The 23,010-nt window shown below is 48.1% G+C and overlaps 1 protein-coding gene across 5 annotated transcripts in view; it reads left to right on the top strand.

Annotated features, from left to right (window-relative positions):
- oxr1a (oxidation resistance 1a) overlaps positions 1-23,010 on the top strand; it is a 576,817-nt gene that overhangs the window by 73,997 nt on the left and 479,810 nt on the right. For 3 of the 5 annotated variants that reach the window (XM_038809973.1, XM_038809970.1, XM_038809975.1), the window contains one exon: positions 11,578-11,661. The exons of the other annotated variants lie outside the window; for them this stretch is intronic. In XM_038809973.1, the coding sequence (XP_038665901.1) occupies positions 11,578-11,661 (84 nt within the window). The remainder of the gene's footprint in view (positions 1-11,577; positions 11,662-23,010) is intronic. 5 annotated transcript variants of the gene reach the window in all.

Below are 23,010 nucleotides of genomic sequence, written 5' to 3'. Positions count from 1 at the left end.
GCGCATGCGCGGAACCACGCTGGCGGTTCCGCGCATGCGCGCGATCACGCCGGCCCTTCGGCGCATGCACTAACTCGCGCAGTCACCCCTCTAGCATCCACCTAGCCCCCAAAAATGTGGCGAATTCCGCACTTTCGGGGGCTGTTAACGCCGAAGTGGTTCGCGCCGGTTTTCCTGCCGGCGTGGAGACTTAGTCCTCTGCAAAGTAGAATCCCGCCCATTGTTTACATCAGCCTGGCAAATATTGCCAGTGAATAATAAAAGAAAAATACTGCAGATGCTGGAAACCTGCAATAAAAACAGAAAATGCTGGAAAAGCTCAACAGGCCTGGCAGCATCTGTGGAGAGAAAAAGAGAGGGCGCTATCTAATGGAAACGTTGCTAAGTGTAATTTCAGGCGGGTATGGATGGGAGTTTTTCTCTGGCTCTGTCAGCAAATTCCCCACCACTATCTAACCACACTTAGGTCATTTTCCTGGCCCCGGGGAGTTTCTCACCGGTTTAGTCACACTTAGAATTTTTATTAGCACTGGGGAGCTAAACTCAGAGATTGGGCTGCCAATTTAAAAGAGTACCCCGATCTCTAAGAGAGCTTGAGGGTGCCCCACACCTACGGGCAAAGTCACCCCATGTCACCTCCCACACACATGGGCACTACCCACGTCTCCCCAAGTGAGGACACCCTGCTCTGGGGTCACTGCGGGCCCCCCTTTTCAGGTCTTCCCGCACCCACTTTTGGGCCCCCCTTTCAAGACCCCAGCCTTCACCTTGGTAGTAACAAGGTGGCAGTGCTAAGGTGTCAACCTGACAGTGCAAAGGGGTCCCATTTGCCAGGAGGAGAGCCATTGGTCATCCTGCCCTGTCCCTAACCACCCAGGGGCCTCCAATGGCTTGGAACACCCCACGTGCATTTCTGCCTGGTCCACATTTGCATGACCAATGCTAATTGGTATGGGTCTGAGGTCTCTCTTGGGATTCCGCTACCTGCTGGGAGGCAGATAGACCCAGCGCCAGCACAGTTAAGTGGGTTCTCCCGCCCATCTAATCAGATCACGCAAGGTGCAACGGCTGTCGAGAAGCCTGGGGGAGGCCTCTCCCGGCATCTACTGACCGTGTCGCGCTCCAATTCTGGTGGGTCGTAGCCAGTAGATTGTGCCCAGAGTTAATGTTTTGATTCTAATAAGGGTGATTTTGTGCTTGCGTTGGCCGTCAGCACAAACAATGACGGGCACAAAATTTCATGAGACTCGGAAAACACGATACTCACCAGCGAGATGTTGCTTTCCAGTTTCCCCCACCTCTTGCTGGTGACGTAACAAGGTTCCCACTCAGGAATGTGGGGAAACTAATTTCAATATGTTGACATCTGGGGTGGAATTCTCTGGAATCTGGCGGCCGGGCCGTACCGGCGCCAAAGAGTGGCGTGAACCACTCCGGCGTCAGGCTGCCCGGAAAGGGCGGAATCCTCCGCACCTTCAGGGGCTAGACCGGTGCAGGTGGGTTTGGCGCCGCACTAGCCGGTACCAGAGGGGTTGGCGCTGCACTAACCAGCGCTGAAGGGCCACCGCCGGCCGGCGCAACGCATAGAACATAGAACAGTACAGCACAGAACAGGCCCTTCGGCCCTCGATGTTGTGCCGAGCAATGATCACCCTACTCAAACCCACGTATCCACCCTATACCCGTAACCCAACAACCCCCCCCCCCCCCCCCCCCTCCCCTTAACCTTACTATTAGGACACTAAGGGCAATTTAGCATGGCCAATCCACACATCTTTGGACTGTGGGAGGAAACCGGAGCACCTGGAGGAAACCCACGCACACAGGGGGAGGACGTGCAGATTCCACACAGACAGTGACCCAGCCGGGAATCGAACCTGGGACCCTGGAGCTGTGAAGCATTTATGCTAACCACCGTACTACCGTGCATGCACGGGAGCGCCAGCGTGTTCTGGCATGGTCCCAATGCATACATTTTCCACGCCGGGCATGGCGGACCATTACAGCGGCTGGCGCGGACGGAAAGAGTGCTCCCACGGCACAGGCCCACCCGCAGATCGGTGGGCCCCGATCGCGGGCCAGGCCACTGTGGGGCCCACCCCGGGGCCAGATCCCCCCCCCTCCCCCCCCCACCGAGGACTCCACAGTCCGCCCGCAGAGCCAGGTCCCGCCAGTAAGGACCTTGTTTGGTTTACGGCAGCAGGACTGGCCGAAAACGGGCGGCCACTCGGTCCATTGTGGAGCGGAGGATCGGCGGGGGGGGGCACTGCCAACGGCCCCCGACCAGCGCGGCGCGATTCACGTCCCCGTTGAAAACCCAATGCCGGAGAATCCGGCAGTCGGCGTTGCCCCCCGACGATTCTCCGGCCCGGCGGGGGTTGTAGAATCCTGCCCCTGATTCACAGTCTGCCCCAATGTCACTTTCACTGTCATTGGATATTGCAACCTCGCTGGGGTGATGTCACACCAGCATGGTTTACAACTGGTTTATAAAAATGTGACTTAGTGACCTCACCTCCAAGGGGTGGATCGGAGGTCAGTGCGCAGATCACCACGACCCACTAGGGAGTCCTATAGAGAGGGGGCACCAGAGAGGCTATGGGGGACCCAGATAAAGGGGTCTTGGGACCGGGCAGTGGGGGTGAAATGGCGTTCACTCTCGGGTCAGGCACGACTCCAGCACAGGCGTTCATTCTCGTATTTCGGGCGGGTGAGGTTTGGCGCAGCTTCGGTGTTGGCCTTTGGTCTCGGGTCAAGGGGGTGAGGTTTGGCGTGGCTCCGATGCTAGCCTGTAGTCCAGGGTCCGGTGGGGAGAATTCTTCAGTGTAGCGCCTGGTGAGGGAGGGTTCATGAGTATGGTGCCTAACGGGGGCTGTAGGGAGGGGGTCATGAATGTGGTGTCTTCAGTGGGGGAGGGAAGGGCATGAGTGTCACTTCCTCCAATGCGGGACACCTTTGCTTGAGTGAATGCGCTGTGTCCTCAGAGGGAATGGTGACCCTGGATGGTTGCTTGAAAGGGGGAGGGGGGGAATAGCCACCTGGGGGCGGTACGGTGTCAGTGTCGGGGGTGAAGATAATGTCCCGAAGTAGAGTTGGGAGCCATTCCTGGATGGGCCATCATTGGGGGTACATTGACAGGGGGTTATGCTTTGCACCAATGAGGGGAGATGGATGCTTGAGCCAAGAGGATTACGATGGCACCAACATATTTCACCCATGCACAGGCTGCAGTCAACAGCTGTAGATCAGCGCAGCCAGATGTGACTAAATAAGGCTTGCCAGTCTGTTGACAATTCCCTTACTAACACTGTTTTCTTCGATGTGTGGTGGCAATGTGGGGAACATGCAGTAATATTGGTTTCTGCTCGCACTTGCCAAACTGTCAATAACTTTTGGAAAGCATCTATTTCTTCTCAGTGCCGAAAGTAATCATCATCCTTCCTCTGCAATTAGAGGTTTCAGTTGTTTAGAATTGAAAAGATGCCTGCAAGGTAAGATATAATTAGCATCCAGGTTTTATCACAAAATGAATCAGCCAGAGGGAACGTTTTCCTCAAGGTGGAAAGTGTGGATTTCATATCTTAGTTCAAAAACTCTGCCAAGTACCCAACCCCTTGACAGCCAAAGTACCTCTGTGTGGAGCAATAAATGTGTGTGCTCGGCTCCCTTATTAGAACACAGTGCCTCAAAAAGTCTGGTGTTGAGTGTATTGCATTAAATGAAATTTACAAATTTCACAATCCCTTTCAACACCACTTCAAGATCAGATGGAATTATTTTTGAAGCCAATGTCTCACATAGAATTAAACAATGATTCCAAACAATGTCTTGTCCAGCTGCCTCCTAAATCCTTATTATAACTCCGCTGTTTTTCCCAGTCATGTTGGCTGCCCTTGCGATTCCTCTGCAATTAACTCAGTTGAGCCTGCAATTTCTAACCATGTAACTATTCAGTGCTTCAAAAATCTGTGCGTCAGTCATGCTGGTTGGCAATATCAGACAGCACAGCAAATCCTCAACAAATTCATTGCACCAAACATGTCTGGCATAAACTAGCAAGATTGCACAATTTGAAATGTTTGTACTTTTATCCAGTTGTATTGAGAACTCGTGCTGACATTTAACAAGAAATAAGCTGGGTATCTAAATTGTCAGCAATATCACAAATTCGGTGAGCCTCTGTGTTATCATTAAGTGGGATGCATTTCAACTGAGCTCTCATCTAGGACCGTATAAGCCATCTCTAATGCTGCAGGGAGTATTAATCTCTCTGCTACAGTGTGGGACATTTTCTCTTTAGCTACACAGTAAGCTCCCATGTAATAGGCTAATTGTGCTTTTTCATTCATTGTTTCATTTATGCGAAGGACTTCAGTTGATGATTTCATTTCTCACTGTGTGCTTTGAAAAAAATCAAGAGATTTGTCCTCGAACTTGCCATGTTTAGTCTTCAAATGCCTCTGAAGTTTTGAGGGTTTTAAACTCTCATTTGCCAATACTTCTCTGTGTATAACACACATGGGCTTTGCATCCTGATTTGCATTGCACAATTAACAAAACCAAACTTCAAGAAATCATCTTTATATTGCCTTGCTCCCAATTTCAGTTTTTTCTTTGTTGGCTGTACACCAGAGGCCCTGGAGCTCAGTACACAGCTAATACTAGCACTGCTTTGTCCTGCCGTAGACTCTCCTGTGCAGCTCTCCCCAGCAGATTCAGTTGTGAGATCCTGGACAGTAGATACACTGTCTGTTTGTGGCTCTGGCCCTCTCTTCCTTATAACAAAATAATCTATTTTTACAAGCCTTGCTTGCTTACAGCTAAAAAATGGAGAAAGCACTTTTCCATGCTTTTGCGACAGAGGTACGGGCAGCATGGTCGGCACAGGCTTGGAGGGCCGAAGGGCCTGTTCCTGTGCAGTACCTTTCTTTGTTCTTTGTTTTTGTTCTGTACGGACATATAGGACATTTGACGTCAAGTGTCTGTGCTAGGTGCGTTACCTGCTCTCTGCTGCTGCTTCAGGCCAGATTATTGCATTGTTTGCTTTCAAAAGCCAGTCGTGGCTGGCATCAATTTAGAAGCTGGTAACAGCCTTTGGATGCTTCTCCCATTGCCATGACTACTCTGGGAATTCCGTGACTGATCGCTCCGTGACCCTCCTCACATCCGCCTGCAACCCATCTGGGGGCCACGACCTGCTCTGTGAAAAACCCTGCTTTAGAGTACTACCCTTTATTTTATCCTGTCTCTCCATGTTGTTCTACCAAAATATACCACCTCACATTTCTCTGCACTGAACGTCATCTGCCCCCCAAATGCCCATTCTACCAACGTATCTATGTCCTTTTGAAATCCTCCACAATGCTTCCATTGTCTGCAAATTTTAAAATTTTTCCCTATACATATCACAAATGATTCTTTTTATAACTTGTAAAAGTGCACTATTCCCTTCAACTGTGTTTTCCTTGAGGGTGTGTGTGAGAATGTGTATATGAATGTATGAGAGAGTGGATGAGTGAGTGACATAACGATCGATTAAGGACTTTTGACTCTCACTCATCCTTGTCCAATACAGAATTGCAGCTACATTTGGGATCTGAACCAATTAGAGTATACAAGCTGAAGAGGGCATTACAGACCAGTTAGCCTGGCATCAGTAGTGGGGAAGATGCTCGAGTCTGTTATAAAATATGTGATAACAGAACAATTATAAAACATTAATAGGACAAAGCCTAGCATGTATTTATGAAAGGCAAATCATGCCTAACAAATCTACTGGAATTTTTTGAAGATGTAACTAGTAAAATAGATAAGGGAGAGCCAGTGGATGTGGTGTATTTGGACCTTCAGAAATCTTTTGATAAGGACCCTCATAAGAGTTTTGTGGGCAAAATTAAAGCACATGGGATAGGTGGTAATGTATTGTAGTGGCCTGGATTGAGAATTGGTTGACAAAAAGGAAACAGTGGGATTAAATAGCTCTTTTTCTGAGTGGCAGGCAGTGAGTAGTGGGGTATGTTGCTCGTTCTGGGTGAGTGTGCTTAACACTCAATTTGGCTCTGTTTCGTTCCTTAGCTTTGGAGTCGCCATGTATCGTTAAGATACCGACACAAGTTTCAAGGTCAAGTTCAAAGCAATAAAACCATACACCACTTAGTAAGTTCAAACGAGACACGTTTATTATATTACAATAACCTACTAATCATGCATATAAAACTATAAGACTAGGCTAATCCTACCGCTAATAGGCCAAATACTTATCTGGATAAGGGGACTGCTGGATCAGGGAACAACGGCTTCTAGCTTTGTCCTGGGTCCGCAGGCTTCCAGTAGTTATGGACTACAGGGGGTCAGGAGTGTCTACTCTCGTAGCCTGCATTGTGACTTACTTGTTGGCGGCTGCTGTCCAGACCTCTCCTCCTCAAGGTTCTTCTGCTGCAACGGTGTTCTGCTAGGAGGGCTGGCTGGTCAAGGAGAGGCTGGCAGAGAGAGAGAGCTGCGGTCGCGATCTCTGTCTTATACTCCTATCAGGGTCTTGCGCCCACCTGGGCGGACCCTCTATACTCTCGCAATCGATTGGGTCTCTTCCCAATCGATTGATTTGAATCCCCCAATAGCGGGGCAATTCCTCGATCACTGGGGCGGTTCTTAGGACTTATTGTTTTGGGCTTCTTTGGCGCCAAAAGGTCTGGTCTTCCATTGAATGTATCGATTAGTGTTAACTTGTTTCTATTGTGCCTGGGGATCGCCCGGTATCGCCTCATTAATATGTTAACTTGTTTCTTTTCATAGTGCTGTCTGGTTTCGGCAACAGTCAAAACTGGCTTCTGCAGTAGTCTGAATATACAAGCGCTTTGCAAGCTGCTTGCTTTTTACAACATGTCCATTTTCCCTGCATTCCTTGCAATCTTCCATTTTGTGTTGGGCAGTGGTCACCCCAGGTGGCTACAGGTACTGCAGGGATCAGTGCTTGGGCTGTTCACGATATATCAGGGGATACGGGTTATGGGGAGAAGGCAGGAGAATGGGGGTGAGAAACATATCAGCCATGATTGAATGGTGCAGCAGAAACGATGGTCCAAATGGCCTAATATATATAGACTTTCAAGGTGAATTAGACAAGTTGAGTGAGTGGGCAAACACATGGCAGATGTAGTACAATGCGGCTAAATGTGAAGTTACACACTCTGATATGAAAAACAGGAAGGAAGAATACTCTTTAAATGGTGATATATTAGGAAGTTTGGATGTACAAAGGGATCTGGGTGTCCTTGTACACCAGTTAATGAAAGTGGAAAGGCAGGTGCAGCAAGCAATTAGGAAGACAATGTTAGTTTTCATTGCAAGAGGATTTGACTTCAGAAGTGGCGATGTCTTACTGCAGTTATACAGGGCCTTGGTGAGACCGCACAGGGAATATTGCGTGCAGCTTTAGCCACCCTACCTGAAAAAGGATATTGTTGCCATAGAGGGAGTGCAGCGGAGGTTCACTAGGCTGATATCGGCGTTGCCCTTCATAAAACCATGCTGACTCTGATGGATAGCGTTTTGATTTTCCAAATGTCCTGATATTACTTCCTTGATAATTCATTCTAACAATTTCCCAACAACAGATGTTAAACTAACTGGCCTGTAATTTCCCACATTCTGTCTCCCTCCCTTTTTGAATAAGGCTGTTACATTAACATTTTTCCAATCCACTGGAGCCTTTTTGACATGTCCAGGGAATTTTGGAATATTATAACCAATGAATTCACTATCCCCGCTGCTACTTTCATCAACACGCTAGGATGTAGGCCATCAGGCCTGGGGGACTTATTTGCCCTCAATACCAATAGTTTGTTGAGTACCGTTTTCCTACTGATGTTGATTGTTCCAAGTTCCTCCCTTTCTATTAGCTCTGAATTGCTCATTCCTACAGGAATGGTACTAGTGTCCTCCACCGTGAAAACTGAGGGACAGTATTGGTTCAGCATCATTGCCATTTCTGTGTTCCGCACTGTTAATTCACCAGTTTCATCTTCCCAGGGACCAACATTCATTTTAGCGACTCTCTTCCCTTTCATGTACTTATTGAAGCTTTTGCTATCCTTTTTGATATTTTGCATTAGTTTTCTTTTGTAATTTACCTCAGCTCTTTTTGTAACTTTTTTAGTTACCCTTTGTTTATGTTTGAAAGTTTCCCAATCTTCCAGCCTGCCCCTGGCTTATGCAATATGGTATACCTTAGTTTTTGTCTTTCTTTTGTCTTTAACCTCCTTGTTCAGCCATAGATGATTTTTTACCCCTCTTACCATCTTTCTTCCTCACTGGGATATATTTTAGTTGTGAGGAATTGAGTATCTCCTTGAACAAACTGCCACTGCTCATCTGCTGTCCGACCTTTTAAGCCTTCCTACCCATTCTACTCAGGCCAAATCTGTGTCATGCCTATGTAATTACCTTTGTTTAATTCCAAAACGCAAGTGTGGGACTCCACTTTCTCGACCCCAAACTGAATCTTGAATTCTGCTATACTGCGGTCACTCTCCCTAGAGGATTCTTAACTGCAATGTCATTAATTAATCCCTCCTCATTACACAGTACCAAATCCAGAGTAGCCTGCTTCCTAGTTGGTTCCCGAACATACTGTTCCACGAAACAATCGCTAATGCATTCAATGAACTCTGCCTCCAGGCTCCCCTTGCCAATTTGACTCTTCCAGTCTATGTACATATTAAAATCATCCATAATGATTGCTGTACCTTCCTTACAAGCCTCCAGTATTTCCTGGTTTATACTGTGCCCCATTGCAGAACTACTGTTTGAGGAGCTATAGATTACTCCTACCAAGGACTTTTTCCCGTTGATATTTCTTATTTCTATCCAGACTGATTCCACATCTTGATCTCTGTTACTTATGTCATTTCTCATTATGGCACTGATCCCATTCCTCACCAACAGGGCTATGCCATCTCCTTTTCCTTTCAATCTACCTTTCCAAAATACTGCATATCCTTGGATATTCAACTCCCAGACGTAGTAACCATGTTTCAATAATCGCCAACAAATCGTACCCTTCTGTTTCTACTTGCGCCGTTAACTCATTAAGTTTGTTCCGAATTCATCTTGAATTTAGATACAAAGCTTTTAAATTTGTTTTAATGTTAAATTTCCCCACTCTTTATAATTCCTTGGTGCGTAAAGACATTCACCTGTTCTGTCCCTCACTGTTTTTCTGGTACCCATCCATCACATTGCTAACCTGCACCCTTACCTCCTCCTTTAATTTGGGTTTTCTAATTTCCTCTCCAACTGAACCCCCCCCACACACACACCACCGCCCCATTTCAAGTTTAAAGCCCTATCTACAACTCTAGTTACACAATTCGCTCAGACTCTATTCCCAGCATGATTCAGATGCAGACCATCTCATTGGAACAGGTCTCTCCTTCCTCAGTACTGGTGCCAATGTCCCATGAATTCAGACCCACTTCTCCCACATCAATCTTTGAGTCATGCATTTACTTCCTTAGACCATAAGATATAGGAGCAGAATTAACCCATTCAGCCCATCGAGTGTGCTCCACCATTCGATCATGGTTTATCTGTTCGTCATCCCCATTCTCTTGCCTACTCCCCATAACCCCCAATCTCTTTATTAATCGAGAAATCCCCTTATTAATCAGGAACACCAGATTTGTGGTTGAGGTGAAGAGCAGGAAGGTGGAATTAGACAGAATAGTTCTTTCTTAGAACATAAGAAATAGGAGCAGGAGTAGGCAATTAATCATATTGACCATGTGCCAATTAGCTTGTGCTTCAGGAGTAATCTAGAGATTATTACCTTTTTGGTTCTGCTTTTAAATTTACCTCCTAGCTGTTCATACTCCCTTAGCAGAACTTCTATCCTTGTACCATCTATTTCATTGGTACCTATGTGGATCACGACAACTGGATCTTTACCCTCCCATCCCAAGTTCCTCTGTGGCCCAGATGAGATATCCTGAACACAAGAACCAGGGAGGCAACACAACCTTCGGGATTTTCGATCCTGGCCACAGAGAACAGTGTCAATGTCCCTAACTATATTATCCCCAATTACGACTACGTTTCTTTTCTCGCCCCACCCCACTTAAATAGCTCCCCGTACCACGATCCTATGGTCATTTTCTCATCCTCCCTGCAGTTCCCATTCCCGTCCACACAGGGAACAAGAATCTCAAACCTGTTGGACAGGGACAAGGGCTGAGGCTCCTGCAACCTACCTCCTGGATCCCTCAACCTGCCTCACTCGCAGCCAAACCCTCCTGTCCCTGATCACTGGCCGAATTTAGGTTAGTTATTCTAAGGGGTGTGACTGCCTCCTGGAAGACAGTATCCAGGTACCTCTCCCCTCCCTGATGTGTCATAGTGTCCGAAGCTCAGAATCCAGCTCATAAACTCTGAGCCGGAGTTCCTCAAGAGACCAACACTTACTACAAACGTGGTCACTGGGAACCACAATGGGGTCTAGCAGCTTCCGCATCATACATGAACAAGACATCACTTGACCCTCCATCTCTATTTTATTTACTTAGTTTTTAATTTGGTTTTTAATTTTTATATCTCTCCTTATTACCTCAGTCTGAAAGCAATTTATTACCATTAATTTAAAGTGGATTTCCAAATTCAGCACAGCTTTCCTATTAGCCAATCAAATCACGGCCTTCCTGTAATGTCAGTTTTCAATTTTTTCCCCCAGTCGGAACTCAGTGAATCAGTGAAACCACCGACATTCCCAGGCTGCGGTTCCAATTTCTCCCACCTCCTGCTCTGTTCAGTTCCACTCCCTGGTTAGTGAATTAGTGAAACCACCGACATTCCCAGGCTGCTGTAAGGGAAGAGAGCAGGGGTTTCAGTTCTCTCTCACCTGTCTGTAACAAGAGTTGCTCACAACCGAATCTGACCTTATTGGAGAAAAAGTATTGAGGACGAATATAAAACAATTCTTTAAAAAATGAGAAGCACTGTATCAGTAAGCAGGTCATTCAATTTCGGCAGTGATGGCCAAAGTACAAAATTAGCAATCCTCTTATGACGGTATAGATTAGAATGTCTCCCACCATACAACATTACATGTATGTAGCAGCAGCAAGATGGATTCCTATTGTGGTTCTGTATTCTAAAGAAAGGCTACGTAAATCTTTATTTCAGGGGAATTTGTAATGAAACTCTGTTGTTCCAGTTCCAAGTCAAAGGTTTTTGAACGTGGTCTAAAATTGACTGGGTAGATTGTAGTGTTCTCGAATGTAGTGTTCTCGAATGTAGTGTTCTCGAATGCAATGGTCTAGAATGCAGTGTTCTAGAATGCAGTGTTCCAGAATGTAGTGTTATAGAATGTAGTGTTCCAGAATGTTAGGAAGAGGATGTGGGGATATTTTCTTGGAACTTGGAACTCTGGTAAGAGCTGTAGTATAGGATGTTGTACAATTAATAAAGCAAATTTCATAGGGCCTATGGAAGAATTGTGGCTAAACCTTTGGTTTCTCGATGAAAAAAAAAGTTTCCGTTTTCTGCAATAAATTGTTTCTAATCTGTTTCCTGCCTTTTCATTAGGTCAATTAAATCGGGCAGCTTTCTACCCTGTGAGATCCAAATCTTATATGTGAAACAAGACGTCAAAATGTTCAGCACCAAAAGGTCAGTTGACGAAACATTTTGACTGCAATAGTAAAGATACAGAAATTATTTACTCCCTTACTGTTTACAACGAGGGAATTAGTCCAACAGTGTTGGGCTTCACTTGTTCAGCATTTCACTGTTTGGAATTTTTCAATCATGTTTGCTTTAATCAGGTCACTTCTGTACACTGCTGATAGTTTGTAATAATAAATGTGGCTCTTGTGGGAAAAATGTTAAATATGTTAATCTATTACAGAGCATTTTGAGCATAAGGAGGTAATTTTCCTGTGAATTGTTAACCAGTGGGTCAGACAATGAACACGACAGTTGAGTGCGCACAAATCTGGTAGTTCACTTGGGATGTTGGGCGGGGAAAGTGGTGTTGAAGTTGAAGATGGCAACGGCAGCTTTCTCCTCCATTTAGTGCAACACAGATATCGGGTTAAGCAGACAGAGTGTAATACTACTCAATAGAGAAGATGTGAAGAGATCGTTCTGTCCATAAGAGGGTCATTCAGGAGTATGGTAACAGTGGGGAAGAAACTGTTTTTGAATCTGTTAGTGTGTGTTCTCAGACTTTTGTAACTCCTGCTCGGTGGAAGAGGTTGGAGAAAGAATAACTCGGGCGGGGTGTCTTTGATTATACTGCCCGCTTTACCAAGGCAGTGGGTGGTGTAGACAGAGTCATTGGATGGGAGGCGTGTTCGCGTGATGGACTGGGCTGTGTTCACGACTTTCTGTAGTTTCTTGTGGTCTTGGGCCGGGCTGTTGTCATACCAGACTGTGATGCTGCCAGATAGGATGCTTTCCATGGTGCATTTGTAAAAACTATTAAGAGTTAATGTGGACATGTCGAATTTCCTTAGTTTCCTGAAAAAGTATAGGCGCTGTTGTGCTTTCTTGGTCATAGCCTCGACGTGGGTGGACAGGACAGATTGTTGGTGATGTGCACACCTAGCAAATCGAAGCTGCCAACCCTCCCCACCTCGCATCATTGATGTAGACATGGGTGTGTTTGACACTTCACTTCCTGACTATTTTAAGGAAAAAAAGTTACAAAGTCATGTGTCCCACAACATATCACTGGCGGGGCAGCCTCTGATTCATCCATTCCGCCATCAACTTAGACACTCGATGATATGGGGCACCATTTCTAAAGGCTGCCTCACTGCACAGTGAGCAAACCTGTTTACCCAAGTGCACATCCTGGCACTAGCCTCCCCCAACCCCCGGAATCCCCTGACACCAAACTGGCACTGCCTAAGCACTACCCCAGCACCAAGCTGGCACTTCACAGGCACTACACCGGCACCAAGTTGGCACCACCCAGGCACTATCTTGGCATCAAGCTGGTCCTGCCTAGACACTACCTCGGCACCAAACTGGTCCTGCCCGGGCACTACTCTGGCACCAAACTGGCACTGTCTAGGCACTACCCCGGCCCTGCCCAGGCACTACCCTGGCACCAAGCTCGCACCGCCAAGGCACTACCTCGGCACCAAGCTGGCACTGCTAAGGCATTACCCTGGCATCAAGCTGGCACTGCCCAGACACTACTCCAGCACCAAGTTGTCACTGCCCTGACTCTACCCTGACATCAAGCTGCCAAGGGAGTATTGTTCAGCGGGAGGCCAGTCGTGCTTCACACCATTCTGTGGGCACACAGCTGTGGATGGATTCTTGATTGGGGGCGGGGGAGGGCGGGTGGGGGGTGATTCCGGTGAATAGGCCTGATAACCATATGTTAATTTATGGATAGGCTGTGTTTGTTCTCCCTGGAGCAGAGAGGGCTGAGAGAGGACCTGATTGAGGTGTATGAAATTATGAGTGACATTGATAGGCTAGGTAGAAAAGTACTTTTCGACTTAGTGGAGGGTTCAGTAACCAGGGGCCATGGAGGGTCAATAACCAGGGGGCATAGACTTAAGGTAATGAGCAGGAGGTTTAGAGGAGATCTGAGGAAAAACGTTATGACCCAGAGGGTGGGTGGAATCTGGTGCTTGCTTCCTGAAAGGGTGGTAGAGGCAGGAACCCTCACAACTTTTAAGAAGTATTTAGATGATCATTTGAAATACCATTGCATACAAGGCTACGGACCAAGTGTTTGAAAATGGGATTAGAATAGGTAGGTGCTTGTAGGTCAGTGCAGTCGAGATGGGCTGAAGGGCCTCTTTCTGTTCTGTAAAACTCTCAGCTATGGCTCTATGAATTGCATCATGTGTTTACGCTAACACGACTTTGCACTTCTGGGTTTTTAACAGTGATGTGATTAATAATATTTGGTGAGCAACTGAAATGGGCATGATGCATCATTTAATATTCTTGAATCAGTAATGCTTTAAAACTAAGTTTTAAACAAAATTTTAAACAATAGTTCATCAGAATATTTTAGCTTTTACTTTCATAATATGGGTGCGATTTAACTAAATGGAAACAAAGTCCCATAGTGAGCACGTTTAGCCACGTGTTTCCCAGTGGGGCCTCAGTGGGGAACAAGTGGCCGAGGCTGCACATAGCCCCTTTTTTGTGCATTAAGGAGTTCTGCTCGATGGAATTCCTCAGTGTAGCGAAAGATCGGGACACCATTTTTAAATGGCACCCGATCTCTGGAGCCCCACAAAGCATGAGCAGGCCAGGTGACATCATTTCCTCGCCATGCTGGGAATTCCCAGTAAAGAACTCTGGAATCAGTAGCTGTACCACTGCACAGTGATGGAGGTGCAATTCTCAACAGAGAGTCTGTTCAATCTCTCATTGAAATGTACTTTGAGGTCCGATGTGAACTGCTTCACTTTGCTGCTGACGACACACTCCTGGGCCAATGACAATGAGGCCCTAAATGCCCAATCAGCTCAATACATCCATTTCAACGTGGACCAAGTCCACCAGGATTCCGGGGCAGTGGGGTTCACCGCCATTGGCGAGATGCCCCGGGTCCAGGGGGTGATCAACGGGATGCATGTCGCCCGACAAGCACCTGCAGATGACAGGCCAATCTACACAAACCGAAAGGGGTTCCACTCGATGAACGTGCAGCTGGTGAATGTCTACACGCAATATCCGCCGGTGTGAACCACGTCTTCATCATGACACACTCAACGATTCTCAAGCCCTCCCCACCCGGCTAGAGGGTTTGGCTCCAGGGCAACGGGGATTATCCACTGCAGTCGTGGCTGATGACGCCTATCCGGAGGCCACATTCCAACAATGATGCCCATGCCGCGACCAGGAGCATGATCAAGCGGTTCTTTAACATCCTGAAGATGCAGTTCAGGTGTCTGGACCGATCTGGAGGGTCGCCCACATCGTGGCGGCATGCTGCGTCCTTCATAACATCATGCAGCAGAGAGGTGACGTGCTGGAGGAGGAGGAACACCAGGTGTTGTCCGACGAGGGGGATATGGGGGAGGACGAGAATGGGCAGGTCATGGGGCCCGGGCAGGTATGGAAGGCTGCACAATATGTGCATCTGGGCCAACGCACATGGGATGTTCTGACAAGGTGGGGGGGGGGGGACTGACCAGGGGCACGGACACCGCATCCTACACCCCACACCTCATTCCCTCTCCCATGGCCAGCCAATCCTGCCTGCAAGCCTTTCCATGATACATACCTGCCGCACTAGGGGGTGTGGGCCCTAGGTTGGTAGTAACAGCGGGTCTGGCCCATGGGATGAAGGATGATGACAACCCACTCAGCAATGAGTCCTGATGCTCTGAATCGTTTGACAATGTCTGACTCCTGCCCACCAGATGCGCCTGGGACAGGAGTGAGGGAGTCCTAGGTTCTGCGGTGTCCTGGCACCACCCCTGTGGGAGTCACCAGCATGGGCCCCATCACCTCCTCCTCTCTCTCGGTGCCTGATGGCTCTCGGTCTACTCCATGGGATGGGCGTGTAAGCGGAGCTATCCCCATGAGGGCCCCCCCCCCCCCCCCCCCCCCCCCCCCCCCCCCCCCCCCCCCCGGCCATCTGCCGCTGCCAGTCCTGGAGCCCCACTGACGTCTCAACCAGGGTCTGCATTCTCATGGCAATGGAGCACAGGGAGTGGACCACCTCTATCTGGTACTATGCCACATCACACTGTGACTGTGCCACCACCTTCTGTGTCTGTGCCATCTCCCTCTGGGACTGGGCTACCTCCCTCTGTGGGCAATGTCGCCAACGTTCTCAGCCACGGCCCGCTGTGACTGGGCCACGCTCAGGAGTGCCGCTGCAATGTCCAGGTGGCTCTTGCATATGACTGCCTGTGAGAGGGCAGCCCTGTCCTGGGCCTCGGCCACTGCCTGCACAGGTTGCCCAGGCCTTGGACATACTGATCCATAACGAAAACTCCCACCCCCAAGGCCTCCATCGCAGACGCCATCCATGCGAGGTTGGCCTGGGTGGCACGCATGTCCGGTATCACATCCTGTTCCTGCACGCAGTTGGACTCCTCCACCTGCTCCTGCAGGTGATGGATGCTCGCCGACAACCCATCATCAGTTCCTGGCTCTGCAACTGCATCTCCACGATCGATGGGAATGTCCTTTCCTGAAGCCAGAAAACCCATCTGTAGGCCGACTAGTCCCTGGGGTCACACTGGGGGGTGGGGGAGAGTGGGGGGGGGGGGGGGGGGGGGGGGGGGGGGAGGTAAGAATCCCAGAGTCCCCAAACCAACACTGCAAAGGAGGAAAATTAAGGGTGGCCTGGCACTACCAAACCTGTAGTACTGCAACTGGGCAGCAACGGTGGAGAGAGTGAGGGGATAATAATAATAATTTTTATTGTCACAAGTAGGCTTACATTAACACTGCAATGAAGTTACTGCGAAAAGCCCCTCGTCGCCACATTCCGGCATCAGCACGTCTTTCGGGACTTGTGGGAGGAAATCTGAGCAGCCGAAGGAAACCCACGCAGACACAGGGAGAACATAGACAGTGACCCAAGAGGGAATCAAATCTGGGACCCTGGCATTGTGAAGCAACAGTGCTATCCATTGTGCTCCTGTGCTGCCCGATGGGTACACAAACCCAACTCGGAGTGGGTGCAGATGGAGGAGGCCTCCTGCAGGGGGACGACCCTCCGGGCCCTAGCCACATCAGCCCTCCCATTCCCCCCGACAAAATACACATCCAGCACAGTGGTAGTTGCCACACTGAAAACGTGGAACCAACTGAAGCAACACTTCGGACCGACCAAGATATCCCCCATGGCTCCCACCTGCGGAAACCACAGGTTCCCCCCAGCCATGCTAGACACCACCACCTTTTAAAAAATGGAGACAGAACAGGGGAACGCTGACAGTTAGGGACTTCTACATAGGAAACAGAACAGACTAGCGACACTGAATGAACTGACGGAGGAATGGGAACTACTGACAGGACAAGAAATTAATATTAAGATTATAAATACAAATTATTTTTTAAAATGAGGCACTTAAAAATAAACACTTCCTCCGCAAAGAGACAATAGGCTATCCCAGGGCCCCGGAGACCACGCTACCAGAGGACCTAATGAATACGGACAGTGAAGAAGAGGGACTCTGTGGGAAAATATATAGACAACCTCAGGCAGGGCACAAATACCACTGGACGAGATCAGACGGAAATGGGAGGATGAACTGGGGTCAGAAGTAGGTTGGGGAGTCTGGAGCGAAGCACTGAGCAGGTGCCAACTCCATGTCCTCTTGCACAAGGCTCAGCCTCATGCAGATCAAAGTGGTGCATAGAGTGCACCAAACCAGAACCCGAATGATCAGGTTCTTTCCGGAGGTGGAGGACAAATGTGAACGATGCCAGAGGGGCCGAACACATTGTTCTGGGCCTGCCCCGAGCTTGCTGGGTTCTGGCCAGCCTTCTCCAAGGCGTTGTCCAAGGTTATGGGGGTGAGGGTGGAGCCGTGGCCAAAAGTGGCAATCTTTGGGTATCAGAGCAGCTACACATGGGGAAGCGGGCAGACGCCCTAGCTTTTACTTCCTTAATCGCACGCCGGAGAATCTTGCTCGGCTGGCAGGCAGCAGCACCACCCACAGCTGCAAACTGGCTGGCAGACCTGGCGGAATTTCTCCAGCCGGAGAAGATAAAATACACCACCCGAGGGTCGGAGAAAGGCATGGGGGCAATTTGTCAGCCTGTGCCAAGAACTTTTCGATGCCAACAATAACTAGCAGAGAGGAAAATAAAAAAAATAGAAGAGGAATGGCAGGAATACACAACCCAGGGGAGAGGAGGAAGAAGAGAGGAGGAAACCTGAGGGGAATAAAAGGAACAACACAGGAGGAAGGGGTGGAAGAACCCCCCCCCCACCCAAAAGGCGGAAGCTCACAGGACAGAAGGGGGGAATGGGGGAGAGCTGAAGTAGAGAGGGACAAATCCCTGAGCGAGCAGGGTGGGTAACAAGTGGGGGTTGGGGGGGGGGGGGGGGGGGGGGTTTGGCAGGATAGCACACCGAGACAGATGGTGACAAATTGTAAGTGGGTGCAAGAAAAACTTATGTATTATACAATAACAAACGTGAAATGCAATGTATATGAAACTAAAAATGCCAATAAAAATACATATTTTAAAAATTCATTCATGGGATGTGGCCGTCGCTGGTTAGGCCATCCCTAGTTGCCCTTTAGAAGGTAATGGTGAGCTGGCTTCTTAAACCGCTGCAGTCCTTGATGTGTAGGTACACCCACTGTGCTGTTAGGGAGGGAGATCCAGGATGTTGCCCCAGTGACAATGAAGGTACAGCAATAAATTTCCAAGTCAGAGTGGTGAGTGACGTGGAGGCGAAACTCCAGATGGTGGGGGTCTGAAGTACTTGTTGCTCTTGTCCTTCTAGACGGTAGTGGTTGTGCATTTGGAAGGTGTTGTCTCAGGAACCTTGGTGAGATACTGCAATGTATCTTGTAGATGGTACAAACAGTTACCACAGTTCACCGGTGGTGGAGGGTTTGAATGTTTGCGGAAGGGGGAGCAATCAAGCGGGCTGCTTTGTCCTGAATGGTGTCGAGCTTCTTGAGTGTTGTTGGAGCTGCACTCATCCAGGCAAGTAAAGTATTCCTTCACACTCCTGACTTGTGCTTTGGGGGGTCAGGAGGTGAGTTACTCACTGTCAGATTCCTAGTGCGGGATTCTCTGGCAACATTTGCCTGGCGCCCGGAGAATCCCGCCCGAGATTGATGGATTTTTACATTGTCGGCATCTTGCCCGTAGCGTTCTTGCAGCGGGCAGGGTGGATGAATCCAGCCCCTAGTCTTTGACCTGCCCTGATTGCCACAATATTAATGTGGCTAGTCCAGTTCAGTTTAAATCAATGCTCATCTCCAGGATGTTGATTAGCCTAAGATCTGTCAAAGGGAAAATTTTAGAAGCTGTTATTCAAGATGTTATAGCAGAGCACTTGGAAAACGTCAAGGCAATCAGGCAGAGACAACATGGTTTATGAAAGGGAAATCAAGTTTAACCAATTTATTGAAGTTCTTTGAAGGAGCAACATGTGCTGTAGATAAAGGGGAATTGGTGGAGGTATTGTAATTAGATTTCTAGAAGGCATTTGGTAAGGTGACTCATCAAAGGTTATTGCGGAAAATGAAAGCCAATGGTGCGGGGGGGGAAACATATTGCCATGGATTGAATATTGACTGGTAAATAGGAAACTGAAAGTCAGTATAAAAGAGTATTTTTCTGGGTTGGCAGGAAGTGACGAGTGGTGTGCCACAGGGATCAGTGCTGAGGCCTCAACTTCTTTACAATTTATATAAATGACTTGGCTGGAAGAATCAAAAGCTTATTGTGTAAATGGCGAACAATTGCAGAGCTCTGAGCTGCAGAGGGACCTGGGTGTCCTCGTGCATGAATCACGAAAGGCTAGAATACAGGTTCAGCAAGTAATTCGGAAAGGTAATAGAATTATATTGTTTATTTTGAGGGGAATTTATTACTAAAGTAGAAGGGTTGTGGTTCAGTAGTACAGGTGAGACCACATCTAGAGTACTGTGGACAGTATTTGTGGTGATGTGTGTATGGTCAGGCTGGTGAAGGGTTGGTTGTTGCATCTCTGTGTGGGTCAGACACTGGGGGGAGGCTCTGCCACTTCTCTGTGTTTGGGTCAGACCCTGAGGGGATTCTGGGAGTAGCATCAGGAGAAAGCATGGTGACAGCATTACAAGAAGATTAGGTTAGACAGAGTTAACATGAGATTAGATCATAGTGTAGTTAGTGACTATTTAGATTATTGAGTACTGCTAGACAGATTCAATATTACTTAATTATTATCTGTAGCTCAGTAGAGTGTACAAACTTCATTTAATTAATAATGTTATAATAAATTAGTTTTGTTTCAATCTTTTGATTGGTGGATTCTTCGTCAACAACACATTAGATCATTCTGGAAGAAAAGACAAAGAACACAACATACTACCACGAATGGTAATATAACAGTATTAATCTTCCTATTTAAGGAAAGATGCATTAGAAGAAGTTCAGAGAAGGTTTACTGGACTAATACCAGGAATGAGTGGGTTGTCTGATGTGGAAGGGTGGAGAGGTGAGCTTTGTATCTGCTAGAGTTTAGAAGAGTTAGAGCAAATTTAAGATCCTGAGGAGAATTGATGAGGTGGATATGGAGAGGATGTTTACTCTTCTGGGGAAAACTATAACTAGGGGCCATTGTGAAAAATAAGGGGACGCCCATTTAAGACAGAGATTAGAAGAAATTATTTCTCTGAGGGCCATGACTCTCTGGAACTCTCTTCCTCAAAAGGCAATGGAAGGAGAGTCTTTGAATATTTTTAAGGCAGGTCTAGAACAAGACAGCGAAAGGTTATTGGGGTATCCAGTTGAGGATGATGCATGGAACAGTTAACCGGGAGACCCAATGGCAGGCTCACAGTGATGTCAAACCAGCAGGCACACCAGGGGAAGTGGACGCTGCTGATATAGGTCAGAAAGTGAGAGGGTGCCTCGAGATGTTGGCACCCTCCAAAGAATTTCAATGTGAAAACTAAGAATGGAGGCAGAAACTCAAGAGATTGGAAACATCCATAATGTTTGCCAGGTCCCATCACGGGTAATGTAAAAGACCGGTCTCGGTATTATGGGACTTTGTCCCAGTTACAATAAAAGCAAAAAACTGTCCTGTTACCCTCATCAAGCCACCCCCTTATTCTTCACACACTCCCCTTGCCCCATTTTTGTCAACTCATGCTACCCATGTTACCCATCAATTCCCCATGGCCCTTCACACACCCGTGTGTTTCATGGCAGAGGGAGATAGCCCACCACCGCTGTCAATGGGGTTTCCCATTTTATGCACCCCCACCGCCAGGAAACCTGCGGCAAGGATTCGCTGTCGGTGGGACCAGAAGATCCCACCAACGAGCATTGCCAAACAAAATTCAGGTTTAAGCTTCTATTTCAGACTTCATTATGTTCATTGCTAACATTTAAATCTCTTCAGGTACTTAATCCCATATAAAAACAAATATTTCCTTCAAATACTTAATAACTTATGAAAGTACATTGGTGAATTTGCAGGTTCCCCACTGTGGTTGTGATAGGTTGGCGAAGCAGTCAAACAACACTAATCTTTCATTAATAAATCGTGAAATAGCAAGCACAATTTTGTTCAACTGCAGGCTGAATTGTTTTCAAAAATTGAAAGGGCCAGGGGATTTAAATAGTTTGACAGCTTGGCAGTTGCACTGAGCGTATGTACTTTTTACGCACATTCATGTCTGTTCTCAACATTCCCAAAGGCCACCTTTATATCTCCAAAGGGACGCGATTCTCCGCTCCACACGCGGCGTGGGAGAATCGCGGGAGGGACCCCGACAAAATTCACGACCCCCTCGTGCCTCCCGCGATTTCCCCCCCCGGCTCGGAAGAATCGCCGCTCGCCGTTTTTCACGGCGAACGACGATTCCGGGCGGCCTGCCGTTTGCGGCCGTTTCGCGATGGCGGCAAACACACCTGGTCGCTGCCGTCGTGAAACGGGAGTGAGAAGCCCATTTGGGGCTTGCAGGTGACCTAGAAAGGAAAGAGCACCACGACTGTGCTCGGGAGGGTACAGGCCCGCGATCGGTGCCCACCGATCGTCGGGCCAGCGTCCAAATCGGAGGCACTATTTCCCCTCCGCCGCCCCGCATGATCAAGCCGCCACGTCTTGAGGGGTAGCTGAGGGGAAAGACGGCCACGGCGCTTGCGCGGGTTCGTGCCGTCAGCGTCATGACGTCAGCCGCGCATGCGCGGGTTTGAAGCGGCCAACCTGCTCATGCCAGGCTGACGTCATTAGGTGCACTGGCCGCGTCATTCACGGCGCGACGCCCCCGCGGCCAAGATTTACGGAGCGCCGCTCCTAGCCCCGCCGGGAGGGGAGAATAGGGGGCGAGGAGCGGGCGAGTTCACGATGGCCCTCCCGATTTTTCCCGGGAGCGGAGAATTCCGCCCCTTATCTTTACAAAAGACTACCTTACCTCTCCAAATAACCCCAACAACTATAGAGCTTTTTCCTCAAATGTCTAAAGCGCAAGACTCATGCTTAGGAAATCTCTGTAACAAAGATTGGATCTGTTTGAAGACAGCTGCACTTTTACATGTGTTGCTTCCTCTGTTAACCATGAATGCGCAAAGTACAACCTGCCTCCATTTTCTCCCCACCCCTTCTGTCACCACTCCAGCTAAAATAGTGATTGCAAGGTTCAAGACCTCTGGAATCGGGGCTCCAGCATAATTTTGGCGAAGGCACAGAGCTGTTCCACTGGTACCCGAATTTAAAAGATTTTACAATCTGTGCTAGCATCATCAACTTCCTCCCAATGGAGTGCAGCTCTCAATGGTATGGTGGTGATGTACACCTGCTTCACTTGTTTGTGATTCAATTCCAAATGATATCTCTGCAAATTAAATAACATCCTTTGCAGATGCTTTGGAGCAGATTGAGAAATATGCTTTGTGATCAGATTATACCATCACTTTTTCTTTCCCAAACAGGTAATGATTGAAATGCTCACAAGCAAAGGCAATAGCCAGGTATTTTTTCTTAATCTATGTGTCGCATCGTTCCATTTACATTAGCACTCTGGATACAGATGCCTTGCCTTGCAGGTTGCCCTTGCGGCCTGAGGGTTGCTGTAAGTCGTTTTAAACTGACCTCGCACTACGTGGTGATTTCGTCATTGACATCACTGAACTAAAGAACAAAGAACAGTACAGCACAGGAACAGACCCTTCGGCCCTCCAAGCCTGCGCTGATCATGATGCCTGTCTAAACTAAACCCTTCTGCACTTCCGGGGTCCGTATCCCTCCATTCTCATTCTAATCATATATTCATCAAGATGCCTCTTAAACACCGCTATCATACCTGCTTCTACCACCTCCCCCGGCAGCGTGTTCCAGGC

The sequence above is a fragment of the Scyliorhinus canicula genome, chromosome 10 (assembly GCF_902713615.1).
Source record: "Scyliorhinus canicula chromosome 10, sScyCan1.1, whole genome shotgun sequence".
Taxonomy (NCBI): Eukaryota; Metazoa; Chordata; class Chondrichthyes; order Carcharhiniformes; family Scyliorhinidae; genus Scyliorhinus; species Scyliorhinus canicula.
The sequence above is the reverse complement of the archived record's forward strand: the minus strand, read 5'-3'. Positions and strand labels throughout refer to the sequence as shown.